General features: G+C 41.1%; 2 protein-coding genes across 3 annotated transcripts; one reads left to right on the top strand and one right to left on the bottom strand.

Moving 5' to 3' along the window:
* The first annotated feature begins 5,248 nt into the window (after positions 1-5,248).
* atf5a (activating transcription factor 5a) lies at positions 5,249-11,232 on the top strand. Its single transcript, XM_026998577.2, has 4 exons — positions 5,249-5,733; positions 7,408-7,653; positions 8,014-9,235; positions 9,584-11,232. Exons 2-4 carry the CDS (start codon positions 7,512-7,514, stop codon positions 9,768-9,770), a joined length of 1,551 nt encoding a protein of 516 aa, XP_026854378.1. The 5' UTR covers positions 5,249-5,733; positions 7,408-7,511; the 3' UTR covers positions 9,771-11,232.
* A 2,267-nt stretch (positions 11,233-13,499) lies between these two features.
* Positions 13,500-24,744, bottom strand: stk36 (serine/threonine kinase 36 (fused homolog, Drosophila)). 2 transcript variants are annotated; one of them, XM_026998578.2, is made up of 20 exons: positions 23,700-24,744; positions 23,262-23,402; positions 22,742-22,819; positions 22,412-22,542; positions 21,874-22,123; positions 21,524-21,617; positions 20,988-21,154; positions 20,558-20,730; positions 20,177-20,318; positions 19,457-19,591; positions 19,065-19,241; positions 17,668-17,759; positions 17,330-17,393; positions 17,106-17,216; positions 16,903-16,977; positions 16,689-16,806; positions 16,391-16,517; positions 16,109-16,280; positions 14,618-16,000; positions 13,500-14,248 (listed from the first exon to the last, which is right to left on the bottom strand). In XM_026998578.2, exons 1-20 carry the CDS (start codon positions 23,784-23,786, stop codon positions 14,099-14,101), a joined length of 3,867 nt encoding a protein of 1,288 aa, XP_026854379.2. In that variant the 5' UTR covers positions 23,787-24,744; the 3' UTR covers positions 13,500-14,098. The 2 variants fall into 2 exon arrangements, with proteins under 2 accessions (XP_026854379.2, XP_035383481.1); XM_035527588.1 differs by having other exon boundaries at positions 20,237-20,318.
* Between the last annotated feature and the right edge of the window lie 737 nt (positions 24,745-25,481).

Below are 25,481 nucleotides of genomic sequence, written 5' to 3'. Positions count from 1 at the left end.
ACTTGTACACTTAAACATTTATTGTTTTGCATACTTCAACTTTCTTAAAATAACACAATATTTAATAGAAGTAAACTTAAAATACATTATCCATTTAGAAATTTTGCTTTGGACATCACTTTCAATGTGAAATCCATATGCCCATGTCCTTTATCCTAATGACCTCTGAAATCTCTTGTATACATTTTCCCTAGTGATGCCCTTTCAGGCCTGTGTTGTCATCATAATGTATTACTATTTATTCGTCATTAATTACTGTTTGTTTCAGGGTCTCACGGCTTTCAGGCTGCTCATTTTCAGCTTGTGCGATTCATGTTCTGTCTGATTTAGATTGACTAATTGACTTTGCCAGTCAACACAATACTTTGTGGCCCGGAAAATCTCCTTGGCTGCCAGGGTGGTGTCATTGCCCTGCTGTGTGATGAAGTGAATTTCAAGGACTTTTGAGTCATTTACATATCTGGGCAGACAAGATTTTTCAAGCATTCATCTTGCTGATTAAACCATCTGGGAAGATTTGTTAGTTCCAGTAGCTACCATACATGCCTAAGATCCACTTTATTTCTCAGAGTGGTAGAATGCAATCCAGTGTTCCTTTCTTTCTGAGTTTCACTTTCTTTACCCACTTTCTATTTGCCAGCATGCTATTATATGATAACCTCTGGCTTTCACCTGACAGAGATTAGAAGAAGATCTGGTGGGGTTTTTTAATCTCTCTTAAGATCTAGTGTTTTTAATCTTGCTGTGTATCCTCTGAGGATTTGTGTGTTTACTTTTTCAGCATCTAAATATGCCCTCTGTAAATTCCTCACCAGGCTCAAGTTCTTCCCTTTGCAACATGAGCCAACCCCTTGCAGTCTTTAACCTTCAGCAAGTAGTCTTTAGTCTTCCACTAGCAATCTTTATCTGTCCACTAGCAGTCTTTAGCCATCTATCAGCAGTCTTTAGCATGCACTATGTATGTCATTCTTGATCTATCCCCTTGTGTGCCTTTGCCAAGGTCAGTGATGCTTCTTGTTAATGATATTACCCAATCACAGCAATTCTTTTTCTTTTCTTTTTTTTTGTGCTTATTATCTATATGGCACTAAATTACAATCTTTTTAACATCATGATAACATGCCTTACCTGCACTGCTTGCAAGCATGTCCTCTTGACACAGAGACTCCAAGAACAAAGGTCTACAACTAAGCCTTGTCTTTTTGCTTTGTTACAGCACACTTGCCAAAAGAAATGGTAATATAAGAAATTCCAAATACCAGAGTGCCCCAGGATGAGTAGAGGGAAAAAGTGCTGTGTTGAAATTGTTCAACTACTCAATGTAAACATATTTTCAATTTAAGACAATCAGACCTGTAAACACAGTATTCATCTGTAATTTGTTATAAGCTAATGTTCAGTGTAAAAACGATACAAAAGAGTTTCCTAATTAAACCTGGATAGTTACCTGACATAAACCTACCCAGTGACTCACGCCACAAGGCCCAGGGGAGAGTGGGTGCACCTCCAGTCCTCTTAAGTTGGAGTTAACATGACAGTTGATGAGCTGCTGCTGTTTGACAGTGGCGGCCACGTGGGAATCAAGTATGACTTTGAAGCTATCTTCAAGTGACTAACATCCCTATATGAGTGAAAGACAGGGCTCCGTAGCTTAGGACGACAAGTACAGTATATATTTTACATCCAAACTTCCGGCAGACAGAAAGTCTCTCACACACACACATGCGTGCGTACACAAGCAAACAACATGCTCAAGTGTAAAGGAAATACACATATACCTGTAAACCTACCTGTTTAACATGTAGAATAACCAACTAGGGAAATATAATTAACGACACCAAATGCATGCCAAAAATGCTACGCAAAAAAAGACTGCGAGCTTGTCCTTGAGTGCCTTTTTCTCTCTGCCTCACCTTGCAGTTTAAGTTTGAAATGCTAGACGGGCGAGTCCCGCGGGAGCGACGAGACAAATGGGCTCACTCAGAATCAACCAACTTTAATTCTTTTTCAACTTCTCCAAGGCACAGTTGCTTAGAATCATTGCTGTGCTTGCATACAAACTAGACTTCTCATGCAACACGCAGGCTATTAGTTAATCGCCCATTATAACAAACTTAAGTATTTGTTTAAATAGACTCCTTAGACTCGAAATGTGATCTGTGGACGGTCTATGCGGGCAAAAAATTAGCAGTTTGGGTAAGGAGACGTATTGCTTATTTTGTGAAATTCCCCAGAAACACTACTTGAGTAAGGGAAATGAAATAAAAGAAAATACTGCTGAGATTTCTCTCGCCTGGTCCCCATTGTTCCAAAAACACATTGTATGGTTAGCCGTTTGATACAGTATCAAGTCATTCTCGAACTTCAAATGTTTTGATCGAATGTGCAAGGGAGTGAGAAAAAAAGAACTTAGAGACAACGATGAATTCCGAGAGAGATGGTGATGAAATTGTGATGTAACCGCTACTAATATGTGCCATACATGAACTTGGCATGCTGCGCTTGCTCCCTCACCCTCTCCTCACTTTCGTTCTAACACACGCGCGTTGCGCTTGAGGGGGCCCTTCTCATTGGCTAGAAAAAACAAACAAACAAACATACATACATAAAAGGGTCCGAGGGCCTCTTCGTGAAGTTTAGCATTTCAATTATTTATCGTTCCTATGTATGATAAACTCTCCCTTGGAAAAACAAGACTGACCATTAGATAAGCACGTGAATGTATCTGACTGGATCATCACATGGGCAGCTGGGTTTACAGGAACAGATTTACCCCTTTAAGGGGCGATTTTAATCTGCACAATCTCCGATTAATCAACAGCGAAGTGCAGTAGGCCTCCAAGCGCTTCTACAACTGTCACTACATATGCAGCATCAGCTATTGTTTCACAACATTGTAAGTAAAAAAAACTTCTCAATGCACACAGTAAGTAAAGACGGATGCACCCACAGCATTAACCTTAGAGCCGTCAATAACTGAGGTACCCATGTGTGTATTGCTGACTTTCTCTCACGCTTTGCGCAAACAGGGCGCCCCCATGGACCAATTAATGCGCGACGAGAAGGGAGAGTCAGCGCTTTCCTGGGAGAGATCCCACACTTCAACAACCATTATTATCTCACTGCCGTCTACGTTACGACCGCGGTCACGAAGATTGCATCAGGCCTCACTTTTACAACTACGAGGCTGAACCGACTTACGAGAGGAATTACAGTATCACAGCGCCTTTAGAAGCACCCGCTTTGATCCGCGCACCCCGATTGCTCCTGGAGACAGCCGGCGTCACAAGAGAAGCCGTCTCATTTTGGGAAAAGCAATCAGGTGTAAACAAAAGCACATTCTCGTCAGTGCTAAACGGTGTTGTTTTCCGCAGATGCCAATGCACATTCCAATTATTTTATAATTTACCTTTGGTATTAGTCTACAGTTTTCTGCTGGCTACATTATGTTAAGTCATTGGGGTCATTGGGATAAATCAGTGTCGTGGTCTTGAAGATATTAACCCTCATACCAATGGTTAGCTCTCCACGGCATGAGAGTAGCATGAGGTTGAACAGTCTGAAATGACTTTTAAAAGGTCCCACCATAAACTAAATGACTCGTTTTAGTATTTCTTAAAGAACGGCATCTCGTTTTTTTTTTCTCAGCATCTTTTCTTGATTATTTTTTCCCTCCCCATAAATATTTGTTACCCACTAATTTTGTGCATTGTTGGACTAATTCTCTGTTATTAGGTTATTACTGTGTAAATAAAGTCATATAAGTTAAAATGACATCAGTGTGTCATAACCTACTTGTTGCAACAATGTATTTAAAAAACAAAGCAACTTTTCAGGGAGTGTCACTTGGCAGACTAGAGAGACAAAACTGTGAAAAACACAGGCCAGGAGAGGGAGCGAGAGCGCGCATTGCAAATCCCATGGCAACAGCAACCAGAAAACATGTCTAAAATAGGGGGCAGTGTTCGCTATTACTATAGCAACAGGAAGACATAGCTCCTTCAATCAGCTTTAGGATTTGCTGAGACGGGAAAAACAAAGACTGATTCTTTGCATAACTGTTATTAACCTTAGTTATAAGCGTTTAATAGGGTGTAGACTAAATGTGGCTTGAGTATTTGTGCTCGATTATGACCCGAAAGGCAGAGGCAGTGCCAGTTTAACGTGACACACGCATTCTGAGTCAAAACTGAAAGAAATACGCTTCGCACCCAATGGCGATAGTATACCGACAATGTTTTAAGATAAAATTGAAAACAACTCCAAGAGCGAAGTTGATATGACCACGGAAGAGGAAGACAGTGCATTGTAACGAACCAATACATGCTTTCCACTAGCCTATAAAATAATACGCCAGCGCAGGGTAGATTATCTTAGAAAAGTTGCTGGTGTGGCTAGTGTCCCCCACGGCTCGGTTAACATAACGCGGCATTAGTTCTATATCTCGAGACAGTGTTTATGTTCCGCAAGATTGTTTCGGGGTTAAAGGTACAAACGCTTGTACCCAAAGGCATCAGGAAAGATGCTGATGCGGTGCTTTAAAGATTCCACCTGTTAGACCCACGGGGGAAAAGAATATACAGAAACTGGAACTGGTCCATTTTGGGTCATTAATGATTTATCTTTTTTCGCTTTCCCTTTCTCCTACTTTTCGCTGTTTTAAGATAAGCTACAACATCCCTTATAGGTTATAGGTTGTAAGTAGTTTATCAAAATTAAAACATTCTTTATGTGCAATACAAAATCGACACTTTAATAAGCATCAATTTAATAAGCAAATCTTAAAATTGTAGCTAACCTAGGTTAATTAATTTTTTTTTTTAATGTTGCTATGAGAACAAAATCCTAGGTGCCAAATAAAGATAATGGAAGTATAGGCTATATCAAATCAAAAAGAGGCGTTAAAACCCAATTCTTATTGTACTTTGGTTCACTGCATGAAACTTCACCGCTGATTTAGGCTACTCTCGGGATGTTTACGTGGAACATGTGCACAGAGAGCGGTAAACTGAAAAACCATTGACTCACACCAGCCAATCGGATAAGCAAAGGAAAGGGCTCCATCCAATCACAGCACGGCGGGTTTACTACATCTGGCGAATCTGCGAACAGCTTACAGACTGATGCAACTAACCTGCAACAATGGCCATGCATCTCCTGGGTAGCAAAAGTGTTCTTCCTCGATGTAGGAAATTAAATAGTCCCCTTGAAACCACACGATATGATAATGTATTCGCCTTTTTGAATAAACAGTGAATGGATAAACAGGCTTAGCAAATGCACTATATATTTTATGTACTTTATGGATGTCAAGAACCAACTGCTTTTCAAAAGCTGTATAATAACATCGATAAGACCATTCTAATATACCTTGTCATGGCACTATACGTCTCTGGACCCTGTGAATGTAAACCTATATCATGTGGGCGTTGTTTACGAGGGAAGGAATACGTCCAAGACTAGTGCGTTCAAGGCGGAGGAATCTACAGTACCGGAGGCTGACCGCGTGACGCAGCTGGTTGCTAGGTGTGGATGACCTGATGCTTTCACTCAATTAGCTGATTCTCAGTCATCAACTCCATCACAACAAAGCAAGACCAGCTTCACTTCTGTCCGGGACGCTCCGAAGGAGAAATGGCTTTTTAATTTAGCAATATCGTCGACCCTCAAGAAGTGACGTGCTTTGCTGTAGCAACGCACCCCAAACTCAAAAACATTTTCAGCAATAATGGAGTAAGTGAAAGTTGCTTGTTACTTTGTGTCATGTTCAGAGCTTTTCTTATTTGTTTCCATTTGCTGTGCATGTAGAATTCCGAAGGCTGCTTGGTCTTTCTTGGGTTGCTATGTTTGTTGCCATATAAAGGCTGCAGTATTCTAAACCGAGAGGCTTATTTAGCCTATGGGGAAAGTTTCAGGTACTTTCTTACCAGGTCATTCAACTGTTGCTACAGATATGGCGCTGTTTAGCAACTTCGTACGATGGGCTCCGGAATATCTTGTTATTTATCGATATAATTATTATTATTTTTAAGCTTATCAAAACAGTTCATTGTTGTTGTTGCTAACTGTCTAAACAATATAGCAACGACAGATAGCCTACAGTGAAGGTATTTTGTCTGTGTGCTATAAATATATTGTGGTCTATAAGCTGTCAAAATGATATTAGCTACCTCTTAAAACAGTAATAACTCCGAAAAGCCTGACTATGAGCACTGAGATCATATGATGTCATCGTGATTCTTTCTATGAAAAGTTTTCTGTGTGATATTTTTAAGTGAATGCCCTTGTTTCATGGTTAGCTATATTTTAAATAGTTTATTTTTGCTGCTTGCCCTCGAGAATAGAAAGGGGTTGATCAAGTGGAAAACAAAGAGGGAGAATCAGTTTAGGGCATTGTAGAGGAACTGACACCTTGCATTACGTCATTGGCTGCATCCCACGTGCGCGTCGAGATTCTCGACATACAGTTCAGTGGCTTGTGCACCTGCCAAATGTCTAGAGGGATTTTACTCTTATCTCTGATAGTAATGCATGTAATGTTGCTAGATTTTATTTTATTTTTTTCTGAATTGCAATTGCTGTTTGCCAGTTTACAGAGCTAAGTCAAGCATGGTGGCTAACAATAGAGCCTGCTGTTTTGGGGTCTGAGGTTAGGCTGTAAGCAAAAGACACTCTCCTGTAGAGTGTGGATGGCTGCTGGAATGTTTAGAGGCTGTATCAGCAGTTTTAAAATGATTTTCATTAGTATTGCACTAATACCACACTTGCTTTTACTGGGTAATTGTGTTACTCTATCAACTGATATTTAATTGGTGATGATGGTATTCTAGCAATTAATATTTAAATTGGTAATGATGGTAGTTTTATCTGTTGCTGATAATGACTGTGGTAGTTAAAGCAGAGTCTCTATCTTGGGTACAGCTGTGAGTTTATTTGGCACAGATCGAGCATCCACTTGGTTCTTTGGGATCTCAGCTGAGGTTCCTAAGTGGACACAGGAGACTGGGATGGATGGAACAGGTCTACTGATAGTCTAAATTGGTCCCATGACAATCACAGATGTTTCCTGAGTGACACCAAAATGAATACACTCTGATTTGCCTCATCAATTTCGAGTGTAATTGCAGCAGATACAATTCTCTAATTGTGGTTACTGTTTTGGGGTTGACAGTGGCTTTTAAAAAAAAACCCGAGAATGAAACAATGTAGGTCAGAAGAGGAAAACCCTGGCAAACAGGGTTTTCCTCTTGCCAACACAATTTTTTCCCATCTACTTTAGTTTAACAAAAACCAAAAGAAAGAAACAAACAATAAAAAAAAGATTTGTGCCATCGTCTCTTACTTGTGCCATCGTAAGTGATGCTTTCAGCTAGCCTCCTCTGATCGATCTCTCCTCCTTATTTTTAGGTTTCATAATGCTTACCCAGCCCTGTCTTCCGTGGCTCAACTCTCAAACTACACGATTGTGCACTGTAAACTCGGCCATTTGAATCGTAGGACCAACCGACAGGATGACGGCAATGTCAGCACCCATTTGGAAGACTCTACTTGGCTGCCCGTCAGACCCCCTCGCTCTCTCTCACCCACAGGCTAACCACAGCCAATTGGAGAGGCGCAGAGGGGAGGGGCTAGAGGAGAGCCAGCACTTAATTGGTGAGTTGCAGTGAGTACAGTTTTTTATTTTTCCCAGTTTCAGGTGGGCACCGCACTGCAGCACATTTCCTTCTCCTTGAACAGTGAGTAAAACTACCAATGTGTGTGTGTTTTAAATTGGTTTTGGTGTATATTTGAACTGATTGGAGCTACACTGATGCTATGAATTTTAACGCTTTTGCTTTTCGAACTACATTGATCATGCGTAATTATTTTTAACAAAATACTAAAATATAAAACATTAAATCGCACGAATGTGGTCAATCGTTTTTTTTTTTTTTTTAATTGTAAATAACTGTTTTGCAATTTAGACAATGCATTAGATTTATAATTTTTGTTTATTTTATCTTTTTCTAATAGGTGATGGTCTCAGTGACTGGATGACGGAAGAAGTGGATTTCTCCTCATACCTCCCAACCCCTCACTCCTCTCCCTCCCCCAATGCATCCCTTCCCCCTTCGCCCCTTCAGCATGACATCCAGGTGCCCTCTGATTTGGAGGTCATGACCTCTCTGCTGCAGGAAGAGCTTGCTCAGCTGGAGGATTACTTCCTGTCTGACCCGCTCCCAGAGAAAGCCTCCAAACTGGGCAAATGCGACAAAGGGCCACCACCAGTGGGTCCCCCATCGTACTACCAGTTGCCCTATGCATCCTATTCTGCTTCTAGCCAATCAGAATCCAGTCCTCTACTTGTTACCCTAGCAACTGGGGAACTAGACCTGCTGAGCTTTTGTGGGGGTCCCATTGGCCGATCCAAGATTCCAAGACACGCCCCTTACAGTTGCAGCCGCCCCAATGGTAACGTCTGCGGCCGCAAGAGAGTTTCTGATGGGGTGAGGGTGAGTGAAGGCTATGAGAATAGCATCTGGAGTTCCAAAGGAAATACCTCAGGTAACCCAGCTGTTGCACTTGGTGGAAGCTACAGCTGTATAGAGGATGAACGGGTGGTGGGCAAAGGGTACTGCCTGGGCAGTGCGGTGGAGATCAGAAGGTGCGCCATTTTACCCAAAGAAGAGAAGACATGCCGCTACACGGAAGAGGCCATCGGCATAAGCAAGGTTGTTAGTGGCGGCAGCTATGGCTTTAGCGGGCCCCTTCAAGTCCCCCACAAGAAAGAAGAGATGGTGATGTACGGCGTCAGGGAAGTCAATCTAAACGGAATGGGTGGAGGTGCCGAAATGGAGATGATGAGCGAGGACAAGGCTGGCATGGGTGACGCGGTCAAGGCCAGCGTCCCCTGGAAGACAGAGACCAGTGAAGCCTGCTTTCTTCAGGGAGCGTCCCAAGAAGAGGCCTACCACAACTTCCTAGGGGCCATTAATGAGCCGGTGAAAGTGGAAGGCGTGGAGATGCATCGCCAGCACGGCGAGTTTCACTGTGGCTTTCTGGAGGGTCAAGGCCCTGACTGCTTGAGTGGTGACAGGCATGGGCATGACATGGGCGCCCCTTGCACCCGAGGAGTCCGCGCGCTGAAGGAGGAGCCCTGCAATGTGAAACCGGAGCTGGAGGGCTCGATCATGGAGTCCAGTCAAGGAGAGCGCAAGCAGAAGAAGAGAGATCAGAACAAGACGGCAGCTCACAGGTATAATATTTCCAGCCAGTCAGCATAGGAATGTATGTTACATTCATGAGAGCGCATGTGTTTCAGAGGATTTAGTTATATTCTATCTCCATTTTGGAAATTCCTCTTAAGCAGGTGAGCATATTTTTAGTAAAGTCAGCAGTAACTGCTGTCATGCTCCAAAATTCAATCTCACATTTCCAGACATCATTGGCTGTATAGGCCTGAAAGCTTCAGCTGACGTGGACAGTACGGGCCACACCCTTTCCGGGACCACAAATAAAGAACCAAGAACTTCAGTGACCAATGATGCTGATGTTTAATTTTTTTAAATGTATTTATTTTTATTACATTTTTTTGTTTCCACAGGTATCGCCAGAGGAAGAGAGCGGAGTTAGATTCACTAGAAGAGCAGCTTCACGGTCTGGAAGGGAGGAACCGAGAACTTCGGGACAAGGCGGAGTCGGTGGAGAGAGAGATCCAGTACGTCAAAGACCTTCTGATCGAGGTTTACAAGGCCCGCAGTCAACGGCTAAAACAGGAGAGCAGTGCCTGAGCTGAAGCTCGGTCGCCTGACAACAGATGATGGTCCTGCAAGTAGAATTGATAGTACTCTAACAAGAGTGGAATTTTTACGTTGGAATGTTTTCTGATCGAATGTCTTTTTTTCCTTGTTTTTGGATGGGGTTGGGGGGTGGGGGTGGGTTTGCGATGTGGGGGGTGTACTATTGCACGTTACGTTAATCAATCATTTAATTTTTGTTACAAACTGACAAGTCCATCAACAGCTGCAGCACAAACTTCCACATTTACAGCTCCAACTCAAAGTCAAATAAATATGCACTGTGATTCTGTCATGGCTTAAGTGACAGCTGGCTTTTTGTGTGGGCCTCCTTTTTCCAAGAATAGCTAAAACGGGTCCTCTTCTCCTGTTCTTTTCAGGATTGATGTTAATCAGCACTGAATACACAAGATCAGACTGAGCACACTATTTTTCATTTACACAAGGCTATAGTCTAATACCATGTCAGAATATGACCTGCACTAATCTTAATTTATCAGAATGCAGATTATCTTCTTTAAATTATTTTTAAAATTTGTATTATTTTTATTATTATTATTATTATTTCTAAGCAGTCTCGTAGTACTTGGCAATAGTGCAATTCTTCCATCAATTCAAAAAGGAATTAAGCACTGATCAAATAGCAATCTCTTTCAAAACCAATATTGACCTTCAGGGGAATCAGTCTTTCCAAAATGAATGTTTCCTCAGGAAGAATGAACTTGATGATTTTTTTGTTTTGTTTTGTTTTGTTTTTAAAATCCCCAATTTAGGTTAGTCCTGCAGCTCAGGTATGCAACCAATGTCCAAAGTCACGGAAGTATGTCAGTTTGTAACTTGATGCTGAAGATATGGCACTGCCTAATGTTATGCGTGTTGATTCCATGTTTCAGTCTTGCATGCCTAAGATTTCATGGCTTTTCAGAAGAATGCCTTTTTGTTCTTTCTTTTGGTCCGAACGACATGTTGAACACAACAGCATATCTCTCTTGCTGAAGACCTATCTTAAAGTCCTGTTATATATCCTTTTTGCCTAGACATTTCATAGAAGGAGTGACATTTCAATTTCACAAACTACTGTTTGGCTCAACGTCTCTGCTGTAATTGCGAAAACAATCAGGGTTTGTGATTTTATAAGGATTGTTTGCTCTGATTTCAAATTGTGTCTGGAGAGGAGAACAGAAAATCTTTATAGTTAAACAGCTTTTTTATATTTCCACAAGAATGCTTGAGATGGCTTTACTAGACCTTTCATTTAGCTTCAGCTCAAGTTCGTTCCTTCCAAGCAATATTTAATCAACATTTTCATTGATGTAATTTATTAGAATTGCAAATACAGTTGTGTACAAACCAGAACACACGTAGGGTTTTCATGTTTATGGCCTATTTATCAATTACTGTATCCAGTTAATCATTCAGGTGGTGTGTGTGTGTATGTGTGTGTGTGTGTGTGTGTGTGTGTATATATATATAAATATATATATATATATATATATAAATATATATATATATATATATATATATATATATATATATATATATATATACACACACATACACAAGAGAACCACCCCCCCCCCCCAAAAAAAAGAAAGAAAAAATGAAAAGAAAGAAAGAAATATAAGGGGAAAATCTAAAGCAGTTGGACCATTTTTTAACTCCCCTAATATTTTTTGTTAGTTTCAAATTATTTTACTGAACTTTCATGTATACCTTAAGACCTAGCAATACATTTATTTTTTAATCCTTCTGAATGAGTAGCCTAGTACAGATATTGAGAGAGAGCTAAGCACCATATTGATTCCAGATATGCTTTCCTCTTGGCGGTATACAATCATGTTTATGAAATATAGCCGATTGTGGTATGTGTCACCTTGTGAAGTTGAGATATGAATGTTCGAATTTATGAGCTACGCAAATGAGCCACATTATTTTATAAGCGTTCACACCAGCTTAAATACCAAGACGAGTCATTTCGTATGAGACATGTCGATGTAACATCTCCAGTTAATTGCTTTGTGTTTTACTGTCATTCTTTTTATTCAAATAAAGTGATTTGTGTCAGCAGTAATGCATATCGAAGCTAATGGTTGCATGTGAGATTTCTGAAGCTTAACTAAGGAACGCTAATCGTAACGGATAGACTAGATAGACTTTTTTGGCACTGGAGTAGATACAGACAAGGAAATAAGACACGGTGCTGGTAGGCAAAGCTGGGTAGAGACTTAGCACACCAAACCTATCCGTGTGTTAAGCGAAGGCTGTGTGTCCTAAAGTCACTTGTCCTGTTTTCCCATCAAAATGCCTCTTTACTATTTACTAGTAAATTTTACCCTGCAATGCCGAGAGGGGAAAAAAAAAAAAAAAATTATATTTATATATATATATATATATATATATATATATATATATATATATATATATATATATATATATATATATAAAATTATTATTGGTCGATTATTTAAACCGATAGAAACAGGAAAGTGAAGATATATATTTTAAAAGAATTATCAGGTGTAATAATTTTTAGTAGACCGCTTTGCCGAGGTACATAAATGTTACATTCCAGGTTTGTGAGCAACTAAGTCCTTCAGACTCTGCCAGGTCGTGCAACCTGTGTCTGGAAATCGGTCTAATTTTGCTATTTTCCTTAACAGTGTGCATGCTTTTCTAGTGAGACTGTTTATGTTGTTCATTATAGCCTACTTACTCTAAACCAGCACTCTTTTTTTACTCACTTCATCGCTCTTTACTCACTACAGACACAACATGAAAGTAGGACATCAGCAAAAGTAAAGAACAAATAAATAGACGTCCCCCCATTCATAAAATGAGCCAGTGTAAAATTAGTAAACTGGGAAGATTTTGCTTTAAAGAACCCGGGGACGGGGGGGGGGGGGGGGGGGGGGGGGGCCCAGGCAGACTGCGCCAATGCGAGTGTTTGACTAATAAATTTGTCCATATTGCCGTTCAGTACACAATTCCCTACTGTTTGGAGTGAGTTAAATAAATACTTAGTTTTTCAGGATTTAAAATTAAATTCCGTTGCAATGTCAAGGTTGAGGCTACATAGCGCAAATGGCTGTTTTCGTGAACTGGTAACTGTAACCAATTTAAATGTTGAAAACTACAGACCATAGTTTGCTGTTTAAACATTACTTAATTTAATCAGCATTTAGACTAATGGGTGGTAAGAAACAGTTTCATCAGTTACTTATATTTCTAAGAACACAAGTCACCGTCATGTGTACTCGCCCATTCATAAAATTCACCTTACAGTGCTGAAGTTTGGCAATAAGCTAGCTACATACCTACGCTAAACCTCCGCGCAACATAAAATATTTAAAAGCAGACAAAATTAAATTTTGATTGTGTAATTTAAAATAGAATAAAAAATTCAAAATGCAGAATTTTTACACGGTCTTAAGAGTAGCCGACTTCAGGAAACAGTATAAGTATTTATACATTTCAACGATATTTTAAAAATAATTAAAATAAGTAATTCGAACACCAACAAAAAATGGTCACATTTCGGCTATTTTAGGAATTCCTATAAATAAATCCAAAATGTATTTAGTAGGTAATTATTATTAATCGGGTCGTCAAGGTGATTTTCATGCCAGAAAAGTATTGGCTGCTCTTAAATTTCCACGACAAAATTTCAGTTAAAAAATTGACATCCCACACAGGAAACAAACAAACAAACAATCTGTGCTTTCCAAATATAGTTTATTATTTACAAGGTCACAATTTTGTCACTTTTAAAATTTAACAACAATCACCACTGACACTTTTATTTTATTTCTATTCTCGATAAATTAATTGATGTTTACAAAATCCGTATAAAAATGTTTTCAATATCATAAAAACAGAAGTAAAGCAAAAGCGTGCTCAGACAAATGTGGCTGGGCAGTCAAAAGCTCACATTTGTATACAAGACATATTTAGTATTTTTTCCAAGTAGCCTGTAACTAAGCGTCATTATCCATCCTGTATTCTGTGCAGTATAAAACAGCTCTACGGTACCTACTGCTAAATTAAATCTTCGAGGCCAAGTTTCTATACATCTTATGGACTAGTATAAATGACATTCTTAATGAGAATCCTCAGTCTAGAACTAGCCTTAAAGTATCAAAAGATCTTTGAAAACAAACCACAAGAAAGCAACAAGGTAAACAACATACAATGATAAACAAGTACAGACACAACTGACATTAAGGCAATTCTGAATGACGCCTACCTTGTTCACATCTCATGCACATTCTGGAAAGGACATTTTCGCATACCTTACTTATAACACTAATATTATACTAATTATACTACACATTTGACCCTGGCGTTGAGTCCACATTGTGTTTCCCTCTGTTCGGCCTGTCCTGCTGTCTGACAAGGGCTTTGTAATTGCTTGGAAGTGAAGAACTCGGAGACCCATGGTGAAGTTTAAGTTCAGCATCCATGGACTTCAGAGCCTTGAGGAAGAGCAGTTAGAATACGGAAGTGAGACATGCTGGTAAGGACTTTTCACTTGTTGTTCTCTAGGTCCCTCAGCGCAATTGTCAGAATGATGCAATGCCGCTCAAAAGTGTGTCTGCACAGTTCGTTTGGCTAAGGGGTCCAGGGGTAGCTGTAATTGTTATGGGGCTGCACTGGCCATAAACTGTGGCAGTACAACAGTGAGTTGCATTTAATTGGCACTGCACATTACACTGTGGCCTTGGACATTTGGCCTGTGTGAGTAAAGCATAACAATTTTTTAAAATCACCACGGGTTGTTTTTGTCCTGTAATAAAAATGTAATACAAGTGTAGAGAAGCACCTGACAAACGCTGTACTCTCACCTGCTGCAGCGTGTCCTGTTGACTAAACGCGTGCAAGGCGGACTCTGCTTGCCGCCGCACAGCATGATGGGAGTCGCCACGGGCAACGTGCTGGAGCTGGCGTGGAGCACCGGCGCTAATCAGCGCCAGACCGCATCCGTCGATGACAGCCATAGTGCCGAGGACGACGCAGCTGTGGCGACGGATGACAGCATCGGAGTCCGAGAGGAGAGAGAGTGCCGTTGAAGCTGCTCCCATAACAACTTCGAGCAACCCCTCCCCCTCCGTCTCAACAACCCTCGTCTCGCTTCCTCTCACTGGTCCACCAACGGTCCCCCTCCTACCCCCCATGACGCCTTTTTGCACACACCAGTTGCCCTCAGAGACCTCGGGCCCAAGGTCAGCATGTGCAATCAGGGCCAGCGTTTTCACTGCAGCCCTACATGCGCTTCTTCGTACAGATGGCGCAGGGTCAGACAGGCAGCTCAGCAGCTTCCGCAGCAGGGATGGCCCTGTCTCCACTCCAGCGGGGAAGTGGCCCAGGTTCGGCCTGAGGCGGGTGAGGAGCTCACAGGCAGTGGCCCGGACCCCATCGTCATGGTGGCCCAGGGCGAGGTTCAGCAGGGCTGGGTCCACAGGCAGGACTGAGCCGTCTGGAATGGTCTGGAAGAGCAGCGCAAGAAGCTGCATTGTGCACCCACACAGTGACTCGATCTGCAGCAGATCAGACAGGAGAGAGCTCACTGTCCTAATCTTGGGTTCAGGTGACTGACCTTTTACCACTGAGATTGTAAGAGATCTCCCATCTCCTCGAACACAGTTTCTGTCATTTCCAGGTTGCTCTAAGCTGTCCACAAGCCAGCTCATGGTGCTGTTTCGCTGGGCTGCAAGATATTTAAGGTCTATAAAGTCTTCATGAAGTTCTAAGCTGTCTAAAAGCTCCTCGACACTCCCACTGTATGACTCTGTGCTATGCTGAAGATGCTCTGCTCTGGGTATTTGCAGATCTGTCTTAACCTTCCATCGATCTCCTTGCTCCCTCCACCTCCCAGCCTGGTGTTTGGGCACCTGCGCCTGCACTCTGACGGCTTCCCCCACAGCCCTGGCTTTATCTACACTTCCTGGCACCATGGCCGCGCTTCTGTTCTCCTGGTTCCTGGTGCCCCTGGCCAGGTCTGCCTGGCCCTTGTGTGGGATGCCGCGGCACACTGGCTGCTCGGCCGTGCTCCTGGGCTGGTTAAGGAGATTTAGCATCTGGCGGGCCTCTGCACTCGGGGGGAGAAAGCCAGAGGCGCGGGCTGCAATGAAGAAGCTGGAAATGGCCCACTGAGGAGAGGAGAGGCACAGCCTCCGCAGTAGCCAGAGAGGAAGCTCCAACAGAGGCAGGGGCTGGCTCTGTATCACCTAAAACACAGACGTGCACGGCCCAATGTTCAGAAGAAGCCCCCCTATGAAACCTACTGTACCAAATCCTGCAAATTAATCCTTACAGTCGGCGTGGGTCTTACTTGCCTGAACTAAGCTTGTCACCAAGTTCAGGCTTTGATACGAGGAGAGAACTTCCGCCATCTTCTCCGGGGGAAGCGGCAAAGCAAAAGGGAAGCAAAACAAGTGGCAGCTCATGGCTGACAGGCTGCTCACGCCTGAGCAGCCCCACTGGAGACCCCTTTCAAGCTCCGCCGAGCTGCCGAGAAAAGGAGGACACAGAGGTGAAACACGGTTAATGCGGTGCTCCGTAATCTCCGGTGCGAGCGGCCGCAAACGAATAAACGAGGCTCGGGGGGTAGGGCTGACCTGTCGGCAGTCAGGAGGCGGCTGAGGGTGCAGCCGAGGTTGTTGCTGGCAGTGAAGAAGAGAGTCACGCAGTCGTAGGGCTCGTCACAGAAGGCCAACAGAGCGAGAGACAAAAGGTCACGGAGACCTAGAAAAAGCAAAAACAAAAAACCTTGATTAATAAAAAATACAGTTCGCCTTATACTGCAGAAGCGCATAACTTTCCATAGTGAAAAATTAAGTAGTCTTCAGTAGTATTCAAAGTATTTTTGTAGTATTTAAAGTATAATAGGATTTAAAATATTTTTTAATTTTTCACCATTAACTGAGAGAAAGTTGGTTTTGGATACAGTGTTTTGTAGCATGTTGCCAACTTTAGTCCAGAGGTGGCACCAGAGCTTGGAGTTCAGAAAACCAGGGAGGGCACTTCTTTCGCTCTGCAACCATGGGTGACATGCTATAATGACTATTATAATAACTATATGACAACCTTACAAGCACGTAATTAGAGTAAATTTTATGTGTGAAATTACCTCAGAGAGAAGTCTGAGCACCAGGGCCAGGACACCATCACATATACCCCAGCCAGCAGGAAAGGGGTGATAAACCTTTGAATGAGAAAGCAACAACGCTGGTCACACTCAAAACATGAGAGGAAAAAAGAAAAAAAAAGAAAAATTCACAGTGCTAACGAGCGTGACGTTTCATTCTGAGCGGATGATTTAACTCCATTTACCTCCTCTGGACCCGACAGCAGAGACTCCAAAAGAGCAGTGAGTGTGTGTGTGCGGACGCACACGCGTGCACCATGATCCACAAGCTGGCTCAGGACCGTTGCCACTAATGGCTTGGGGGCAGATGCTCAGTTATGTGATAATCAATACTAACGTCTTTAATTACTTAAACCAACCATAAGTACAGTAAAATTACAGTGAAAATAATGCATCCAGAGAGACTTACTGCCAGAGGGTTTGGGTCAGAACGAAGAAGCACTGACATAAACAGCTGGCACAGATTCTCGATGCTGGCAAGACATTGAATTATTTGGAAAGACATCAAATTAACAAAGTTAATCTAATTAAATGTTAGCCAACTGTGTGTAGCATAAAATACATTGCGTGCACACTTCAAGTATTTTTTTCTCAGAAATAAAAAACTACCAATTATTAATTTAAATCCATACAATTTTATTTTTAAGTGAATTCCAATTAAACATATATAAAATAAATAACTTATAATTAAAGTTCTGAAGCTAAAGATCAGTGTAGATTGTGGGGGGAGATAAATATCATTCAGACCTCTTCTCCTTTATGTTCCAGTCAGGGTTGTTTTTCCAGAATGTCAGAAGTGACACCATCATCTGTCCTAGAACCCTCTCATGCCATGGTCTCTGTAGTCATGAAAATTGTGTCTCTACTCCGCATCTTTCATTGCTGCCATCTCTCAAATTTGTCTTATTTGCGTGGTCACAAATTGAAGTTTTATTTCATCTGTGTAATCTGAGTGTCTCTGTTATTTTTTTAAAACAATATGCAAGTGCATGCAACCCCCCCAAAACAAACCAATGTAAATCTATACAGTTTCATAAACAAAAAAAAAAAAAAAAAAAAAAAAAAAAAAAAAAGCAAAAAAGGGAAAAATCAGAACTGTTTGCATGGATAGTGGCTATCTGAACATCTCCTGTTGCATTGGCCACATCTTATCTATTTAAAAACGTGTATCAAATTTTTTTTAAAATAAAAATTTAAATGGCTCAAAAAAATATACTCCATTTCCATAATACCGGGACATTGAAGCATGGGCTATATGGAACTGCTCTATGAATTTTGTTATTCAGGATGTGTGTCGGTATGTACGCATGTTTTTATTTATATATTTATATATATAAATAAACATGCATACATACCGACACGCATCCCGAATACAGACACACAAACATGCATGCATGTGCACGCACGCATACCCGCACACGCACACACACACGTGCACGTATACCTGCACGCACACACACACACCTGCACGCACACACACACAAACACACACACGCGCACAAGCGCACGCATACCCGCACGCACGCACAAACACATGCACGCGCGTGCACACACACACACACACACACACACACACACACACACACACACACACACGCACACGCACAAGCATACCCGCATGCACACACACACAGTTCTTCAAAATCAAGATTGCGGGCACCTTGCATTGCTATTTTTTTGAGTATTGTTTGATTTTCACTAAGAAAACACACCTGTTAAGATTCATTTTATAAAACTTTATATTCTGTTACACACAGCTTACAGCATGCAGTCATTTTTATCCTTGAGCTTGTCTAAATAATGATGATAGTTTTCTTTTTATACTCTATATCTACTGTTTATATGAAGAAAATGTGTTTAGCAATAACTGCTGAAAGATTTTTAAAGTAACGGTTTGATTTTTTAAAATTATGTTTAGTCACAAACACTTATATTGTCCTCAAAATGAATCGAATTGATCTTTAATATCTTAATAAATTGCAAAATAAAAAAACAAAAAATTAAAACAAAATTTTTTTTTAAAGTACACATTTATTAAAAGCATTTTGTAAATTGCCTCCAAGCCTTTTACAGGCTATGAATGTAGATATAATTGTGCATGTGTGTAGACATAAATGTATCCATATGTTCTGAGGCTCTCTTACCTTCATTAACTCAGGACTGCTAAGCATCTCCTCCAACAGATTAAACAGAATGTGAGGGAGGCCCACCACTTCAACAACTCTTCTGGAATCAGTAGCACCAGAGGTCAGGATCATGTTTGTGAGGACCGTCACGGGATGAAGGATGACAGAAGGCTCTTCCAAAGTCCCACCCAGGACCTTGGCAGGAAAAAGTTCAGTTTCCTTATTTGCAGTCAGAACAAATTTTAATAAATCTGAGTAAGCTTGACTTTGGTTTGAGGTGACTGCAACTGCAGCCATCTATCCATCTATACCCATTTATTATAAAGACCTTTATGCTAATTAACCTGAATTAACATGGTTTTATTATACACTTGTATTCAACTGTATTATACAGAGTAATTTAAGATTGCCTGGTCCTTGCATCTAAGAAGCTTGTTCTTTAGTTTCTGATGGATGGGAGGGTCCATAGAGGCAGACGTGTGATTGGCCCAGTCTGTCACTTCAGCCAATCTCTTCCATTCTTCATCGCTGTCAGCATCCCGCTCCTGGGTGAAGTGCAGAGGCGTATAATCACAGTGAGAAAGCCTTTGTTTTTAAAGCATTTGATATTAAAGCATTTGTGGATCCAACACAACTCCTTTTTATTTAATTTCTACAACTCCTTTCTCAAACTCAATGCTATATCAAATATAAATTTTACACTTTATTAGAAATAGCCATCTTACAGATGCATTTTATAACTACAGTTACAGACTGTCAGGCGCCTTCTAAGCTGTTCATCATTTGTCCTGTTTCTGATCACAGGGCCACTGCTGGCCAAATGGCAATACAACATTAACACTGTTGTTGGTAGTGTTATGGTCTGGGGTGCTAGACTAGTGCCAGCTTATCATGCACCTATAATTACTTATTATTGTTGCCATTTATAGGCAAATTATTTATGTATTTATTCCCTTTTCTCACAGTGTGGCAGCAGGGTAATGAGCCTTTCAGGGCTGATATCGCATCAGGTACATTTTTTTGGCTGTGTTGTAACTGATGGCAAACAAGTGATATTCCCCATACTCTCCAAAATAAGCAACCAAATTAGCACTGACATATTCAGAAAACCGCAGAACCCATTTACTAACGTCACTGTCCATCTTAACAGAAGCCAAGCTGGTGCGACCAGGTCCAGAGTGTCTCAGTACCAGTCTGGGACCCACTTCCACTGATGGGAACTCCCTCTCATAGTCCCTGCTGATAGGCCCCTTACAGGGAGCTGAGTTCACCCTGCAAACATAGGGGTGGAAACTGGCATTAGTATAGCTTAACTGAACATACACATTCACACAGCAACATAGTAGTGTTGCAGTTGTTCTGCAGACCTTTATTCCTCTTTTCTTGGTGTATAAATAAATAAATAAATAGCTTTGCATTGTGTCTGTTCCAAGTGAAATGGACTTCTTAATGAGTTATTATTATTTTAATATATTATTGATGCACATTCAAATTCTGAACAGAGATACTACCTGGCAACACCAATGTCACTTGCTTGATGCTGATTGGCTGGTGCATGAGCTGAATTTTGACACACTGTAAAGGTGCTGCCCAATGAACGGCCACCGGTGGGGGCCTCTCCAGCCGGGGCAGTTCTGGAGCGCGGCTGGCTGCTACAAACTGCCTTCCCGTTCTCCGCGTGGGCCTGAAGAGCCAACACACACCATGCCTTCACTCCTGCCCATAGCTTTACGCATTCTCAATGGTCACACCACATATGCCCTCACAATGTGTTCTTTAATAAACAGATTCCCATGATTACATACCTCACACAACAGCTATGGCTCTGCTGAAAGCCACATCTGTATACTTTTACAAACATATTGATTTTTATAGAAGCAATATACTGAACACTTCATCTTCTGTGTTCTGTAGTGAGCAGGTGAGGGGGGATGATTTCACCTGTCTGCTCTTCTGCTCCTTGGCCCACTGCTCTCTGGCTCTGCGCAGTAGCTTGCTCTCTCCACTGTGGGGTGCTGATTTTTTTGCGGCTTGCAGCCGCTTTAGGGCCTGTAGGTCCGGACTGGGCGTTACAGTGAGGGGGCTGCTTGAGCCCTCATCAGACAACACTGGCCATTCAAGCAAAGTGACGTATACCGTCATACACTACAAGTTGCAACATAAGGCTTTCATATGTCACTATTCAAGCAAAGTGACGTACACAGTCACACTACAAGTTGCAACAAGTTGCAAGTTTCTCATGTGGTTTACCATGACAAAACTGCAGTGTATGTTTTTTGTAATATAACATTTTTTGTATGAGCAGTAGCCTTTTTAAATGTAAAGCTAACAGAGTGCTGCTATAGTAAGTCTAGTGTGGGGAGCTGAGCAGAATACATAATTTTTTGTTACATTATTCATGTACACATATTTGTTTAATATATATGCACATCTGTTTAAGATAAAGTGACCGTTACAGTATTATGAAACACTCATACCTATGACTCCATCTGCAACATATGGATGGTGAAGTAAAGCAGGCCAGGCCAGTCTCTTCTGAGGGTCTTTAGTTAACAGTCCCTTCAGAAAACTCTGACAAGCATAAAGGATTTGAGAGCACATTAATCTTACTATTTTAAGGTTTCTTTAAATTGTACACTTGTGATAAGGACATGCAATCAGTGACAAGTCTCCTGTTGATTTACTATTGGCTTACTGTAAGTTTGTCATCTGCAAGTCTATATTACATCATTACACAGTAGCAAGCAGAGGGGAAATGTGTGTGTGTGTGGGGGGGGGGGGGGTGGGGGGTGGGGGGGGTGGCAGGGGGAACCAAGTGACTCAGTACCATGCAGGCTTGGCTCATATTCTCAGGCCATTTGACAGAGTCCTTCACAATAAGCTGCACAAGCTGGAAGATGGAGTTGGTGTAGAACGGAGGCGCCCCCGTGTGGAGCTCATAGAGGATGCAGCCCAGAGACCAGAGGTCAGCTGTGTGATCATAGGGTTTCTCCTCCACCAGCTCCGGGGACATGTAGAGAGGGGTCCCCTTGATGGAGGTCAGCACCAGGGTGGACACACTCATGGCCCGAGCAAAGCTGCAGGGAGACAAAACGACAGAGATGCTGAAAAAGGCCTAGTTACTCAGAGCAGTGAGTAACCTGGTAAAACAACTTTTATATCCAATATTAGTTTTAATCTGAGCTGGAAAACAAGGGCCTTAGATGTAAAAATGGGAAACATTTTAATTCAACCAGGGACCTGACTAAAACATATGCTACTTCTAATAACTTGATAACATTCCAAACAATTTCCTTACATGTTAAATCTTACAAAGCCTCTATGGTATGGTGTGGACTTTACATAACCCATTGTGCAGTACTAACCCAAAGTCACAAAGCTTCACCACACCCCCTTTGCCCAGAAGGATGTTCTGTGGCTTCATGTCACGGTGTAATATACGATGAGAGTGCAGGTAATACAGGGCAGACACCAGCTGGCAGGCTATCTCTCGCACCTGCGCACAGCAAAACGACGTGTCAGAATGTTGGCTGTGCACACAGACAAAGACATGACAAACAGAGGGGACATGAGTACTGCACTGGGGGTGGCTGTTCTGTTCTGTTCTTCTAGTGCTATTGCAAGACACATCTTAAATAGGGGAGGGTCACTGGGTGCAGAAGGTACTCTATGATGTCACGATTTGCTTTATGAACCTGGCTCTCAGGTAAGCACCCATCATCCTCCAGGATCTGAAACAGTTCACCCTCCGCGTACTCGGTCACAACCACCACCTGCCAGGGAAATACAAATGACCTAATTACTGCAAAGACAAAAGCACACATACTTCTACATTGTCTCCAGTGAGGACAAGCCAACAGGTGAGGTCTAGGTTTAATTTGTCAATATACAATTTAAAGCTCTTCTGTGCACAATGTGATAACTACATGACTCAAGTTTTGCAGTTTACATGCAGTGTCTTCTAACAAATGACCTCTAGACTACAAAGGCTTTTTTTTTTTTTTTTAACTGCCATCACCGTTTGAACATATTACGTTTTGCCTAACAAGGTCATTATCAAGAGATCTGAATGTCATAAAAAATGACAAACGCTGGCAGCAATTTTCATTTGAGCTGTTATACTAGATCCTTTACCAAACAGCATCAGTAGACTAATATATTGCCATCAATTTGATGAATTGATGAAGTCCTACAAAGGGCTTTTGATGGTCATACCTCTCTCTCTGTCTCAAAGCTATCCAATAGCAGAACTATATTGGGATGTTTCAATCCTCGCATGATATCAATCTCTCTCTTCAAACTACGCAGCTCTTTCTCTGTGCGGCCAACTTTCGGGATGAACTTTAGAGCTACAACCTGGAAAAGAAAAAACGGACCATACCAATCTGCTGGAACCTGTATGTGTTATATATAAGTGTATATATAAGTAACTGCACTGCAGTAAAACATGGATAGTTTAATTTGAAGTGAAAATTGAAGTAGCTACACATTTCTTTCAGAGAAACAGGACTATGGAAGTAAACAGCTGTGCAAACTATATATATATATATATATATATATATATATACTATATATATATATATATATATATATACACACACACACACACATACACACACGGCACTCTAATAAGTGAAAGCTTGCGGTACAAACCTGTCCACTAAACTTTCTGCGACCTTTGTATACTCGGCCGAATGACCCTTCCCCAATCATCTCCAAAACATGATACTGCTCCATCATTGGTGTGACAATAATGTCTTAAATAAGGATAAGTTCGGGTGACTAGTCAAGTAGCTCAGCTAACTAGCAATGTATTTCAATTTCGCAAATCTTATGTTCAGAGTTTTTGAAAAGCAGCAAACACTATAACACCCTCATTTGCAAAGTTTGATCTTCGTAATCTGATTTTTCGCAAAAGGCGCAATAAACTATAGTCATTCCCCAGTCGGTTGAACATCACTTGAAATAAACTGTCCTGTAAATGATACTTTAGCTAGGCTCATTAACATAGCTAGCTAATATTAGCTAAATTGGCTAACTAGCTAGATATATAGATGTTAGCCCGCTAGCCACAGTAATGGATATGCTATCGTTCTTTTCCCATAACATAACTCCGTTCTAAGCAACCAAGGATTACAATGGACAAAACAAACATGTTCTCTAGTTTACCACAATAACGTATAACAATAACTGTACTTGTAGACACGAAACTGAGCTAACTTAAAAACTTTAGTTCATGGGCCACGCCACTATTAAGGAAAACAAACGAAGAGCGCCTAGCAACATCATAGCGATAAAATAGAAGCCCTCTTACACATTTTTCTTGAAACAAAAAACCAAAAAAATATTCGTTGTATATAATATATCGACCACGATGAATTATGAATTTAGTATATAAAATATGTTTCTCATGGATCATTTATGAGTTTTATAAAATTAACAGATCACGACACAATATATTAAAACAGGCGAAACAAAGGTTTCCTAGCTAGTTAGCTACTTCAGCCCTCACTAAAGGGACCTTGGCTTAACAACGCTTTGGCGTCGCAGCAACGAATCGCCTACACAGAGGAGGACGGCGGCGTCCGAAATGGCGTACAGAAGGCACTAGATTGGATTCAGTACGCACTGCCCAACCGTTAACGCAATAGGCTCTTTCAGTACGCTAGTGTGCAGTACGTGCACAACCGCCAAGTGCATAAAAGGACGTGCAGAGGTAGAAACAAAGAGTGCTGCATTTCCAGATTGAATGTCCACACAGTCGTATTAATGTAATAATTTCAATGTCTTTAATCCAAGTAATATCGACTACGGTGGACTTGGACTTGAAAATTTTACATTTACATCGTATGGCAAGTAAAGTTCATAACATTCGACATTTCATAACATTCGACATTGCATCTAAACAAAAATTATATTATTTTATCGTAGTTTTCAAGATAGGCCTAAACAAAGTTAGCAAGTAAGGTTAATGTGTTTTGGTATTAGTATTTATGACAAGACCTATTAAGTTTCTTTAAAAGCTTTGATGTACAATAATATTGACATCACAACAGTAAGCACATAAATCATTAAAATAGACGTAGTCTTACTGTTGTACTGCTCCACATAAGTAATTAAAATAGATGTGCCGTAATGTTTGTCATAGTTTGAAAATTATTTAACGTCTCTGATGATCTATAACGGCTATTCCAAACACTGGGTTTGTCCATGGAACAAATTTATTATACAACTGATAAACCTGAGGCACAACCTTGAGGCATCAAGTAAATGCCTACTTTCACAGCGAATATGGAGAACTTGTTTAATTTGTTGTATTAACTTTAGGCTATGTATGCTAAATAACCATGAAGGGAAAACCGTTATCGAAAACCCGATTGAAGTTTGAAATAATACATCAAAATTCAAAAATTTTGTCTATATTCCCATTGGTCT

The sequence above is a fragment of the Electrophorus electricus genome, chromosome 6 (assembly GCF_013358815.1).
Source record: "Electrophorus electricus isolate fEleEle1 chromosome 6, fEleEle1.pri, whole genome shotgun sequence".
In the NCBI taxonomy this organism is placed as follows: Eukaryota; Metazoa; Chordata; class Actinopteri; order Gymnotiformes; family Gymnotidae; genus Electrophorus; species Electrophorus electricus.
Note: the sequence above shows the minus strand (reverse complement) of the source record. Positions and strands in the feature narration are given on the sequence as shown.

Coding starts and splice junctions, on each gene's coding strand:
- stk36 (XM_026998578.2), bottom strand. CDS start 23,786: ATGATGGAGCAGTATCATGTTTTGGAGATGATTGGGGAAGGGTCATTC. Junction 17,760..19,064: donor GCAGTCCTGAGTTAATGAAG/GTAAGAGAGCCT, acceptor TCATGACTACAG/AGACCATGGCATGAGAGGGT. Junction 17,394..17,667: donor TGGAACATAAAGGAGAAGAG/GTCTGAATGATA, acceptor ATGTCTTGCCAG/CATCGAGAATCTGTGCCAGC.
- atf5a (XM_026998577.2), top strand. CDS start 7,512: ATGACGGCAATGTCAGCACCCATTTGGAAGACTCTACTTGGCTGCCCG. Junction 7,654..8,013: donor GGAGAGCCAGCACTTAATTG/GTGAGTTGCAGT, acceptor TTTTTCTAATAG/GTGATGGTCTCAGTGACTGG. Junction 9,236..9,583: donor AACAAGACGGCAGCTCACAG/GTATAATATTTC, acceptor TTGTTTCCACAG/GTATCGCCAGAGGAAGAGAG.